This window comes from Lipotes vexillifer, unplaced genomic scaffold, assembly GCF_000442215.2.
Source record: "Lipotes vexillifer unplaced genomic scaffold, Lipotes_vexillifer_v1.1 scaffold12, whole genome shotgun sequence".
Taxonomy (NCBI): Eukaryota; Metazoa; Chordata; class Mammalia; order Artiodactyla; family Lipotidae; genus Lipotes; species Lipotes vexillifer.
This window is the reverse complement of record NW_006796716.1, coordinates 2,803,460-2,804,954: the sequence shown is the minus strand read 5'-3', so window position 1 is coordinate 2,804,954 and position 1,495 is coordinate 2,803,460. Positions and strand designations below refer to the sequence as shown.

General features: G+C 62.2%; 1 protein-coding gene across 2 annotated transcripts in view; it reads right to left on the bottom strand.

Annotated features, from left to right (window-relative positions):
* MDH2 (malate dehydrogenase 2) overlaps positions 1–572 on the bottom strand; it is a 16,392-nt gene extending 15,820 nt beyond the window's left edge. The window contains exon 1 of one of the 2 annotated variants that reach the window (XM_007468800.1): positions 427–572. In XM_007468800.1, coding sequence (XP_007468862.1) covers positions 427–492 — 66 coding nt within the window. In that variant the 5' untranslated portion in view covers positions 493–572. The remainder of the gene's footprint in view (positions 1–426) is intronic. The other variant, XM_007468801.1, reaches the window with a different exon arrangement.
* Between the last annotated feature and the right edge of the window lie 923 nt (positions 573–1,495).

The window sequence follows — 1,495 nt, the reverse complement described above, 5'->3', positions numbered from 1 at the left end:
GGCCACGGCAGTGAGAGGCCCGCGTACCGCAAAAAAAAAAAAAAAATTACACAGTGCTTGTACGGACGCTGCAAGAACGAGGTTAGTCTCTCAAAATACTATGGAAAATAAGTTACTTCCGGCCCTAGAGCCCTGGCTTCTCCACCTTGAAGAAGCACAGGTCGAGAGCAGACCCTCTGGGGGGCTCGGAGAAGCGCCCCGGTCCTGGACCCAGCAGGACTATTTCCCCACCCCCGACTCCTGGGCTTTCTCCCCCGCACCGCCTGCCCGGTATCAGGGCCGGCCCAGGACGCCACAGCCGAGGACCAGCACCGGGTGGCCCTGCGGTCCAGGCTCGCCCGGGGATCAAGGCTGCTCGCGAGCCAGGAGCACACGTGGCCTAGCTCGGGGAGCCTCCACCTGCAGGCAGCCCCTCGCAGGACCTACCTGGGCCGAGGTGCTGAAGCTGCGGCGGAGAGCGGCGCTAGCAGGCCGGGAGAGAGCGGAGAGCATGGCTGAGACGGGCGGGGCGCGGACTGGCCGGCGAAGGAGCTGGCAGCAGGTCAGTGTCTCCAACGACCTCCACGCTGCACCGGGCCTCCCGGCTCTGCCTCACCTGGCCTCGCGAGAGTGGCCTGGCTTCCGGCACCCCACCTTCTAGATCTCGCGGTATTTCGGCCACATCCGGACTGTCGCGGAGGCCGGCGGAGGGACGCTCTCCGTGCGCAGTCCTGGGGTGGGTTGTTGATGCGGTCGGGCGCCGTGCGGCCTGTCTGGGAGACGCGGTCGGAGTGGGAGGGAGAGTCCGCACCCGAGAGGTGGAAGAAGACAGGCTTTAGGCTGGAAGAACCCTAGAGGAGCGATTTTGCAGGTGGGGGCCCCAGACAGGCTCTGACAGGGAGACAGGCTGAGGTCGCGCCGCAGGCCCGACAGAATGGGTGCGGCCCGAACCCCCCGAGCTCAGCCCAACCCACCCCTCCTGTCCCTGGAGGCGGGAGGGGCTCCGAGCTTTGGAAAGCTCTGGAAAGGAAATGGGGGAGGGGAGGTTGAGAGTCCCGCGGTTGGGGTGGAGGATGAAGGCTCCTCTAATCAGTCACTCCCGTGCACCCCTCCCCCCCGGTCGCACACACCCCGTCCACCCGCCAGTGTCGTCGTCCCTCCTGGTGCCCAGGACCTTCTAGTAGAGTTTACAGAGCTTTAGAGACACCCCTACCAAGAATGGCCGACCCTGAGCACTGACGTGGCGCGAGACACTGTTCTACGAGTTTACAGGAAAGCAGTCCCGCGTTACAGATGAGGAAACAGGTACACAGGTGATAACCTGCGAAGTCACTCAGTCCCTGCCCCTCAGGTCTGCCCAGCTGTGCTGTGAACCCAGCCACACTGTTTCTGCTTTAGGGACCAAGAAACCATGGCTGAGCTCAGTTAAGTGGATTCGTTCAGAGTCTACCAGAAAGAAAGTAAAGATACGGTTTCTACTCACAAGAAGCGTATTTAAGTTTATCAGTATCCTTAT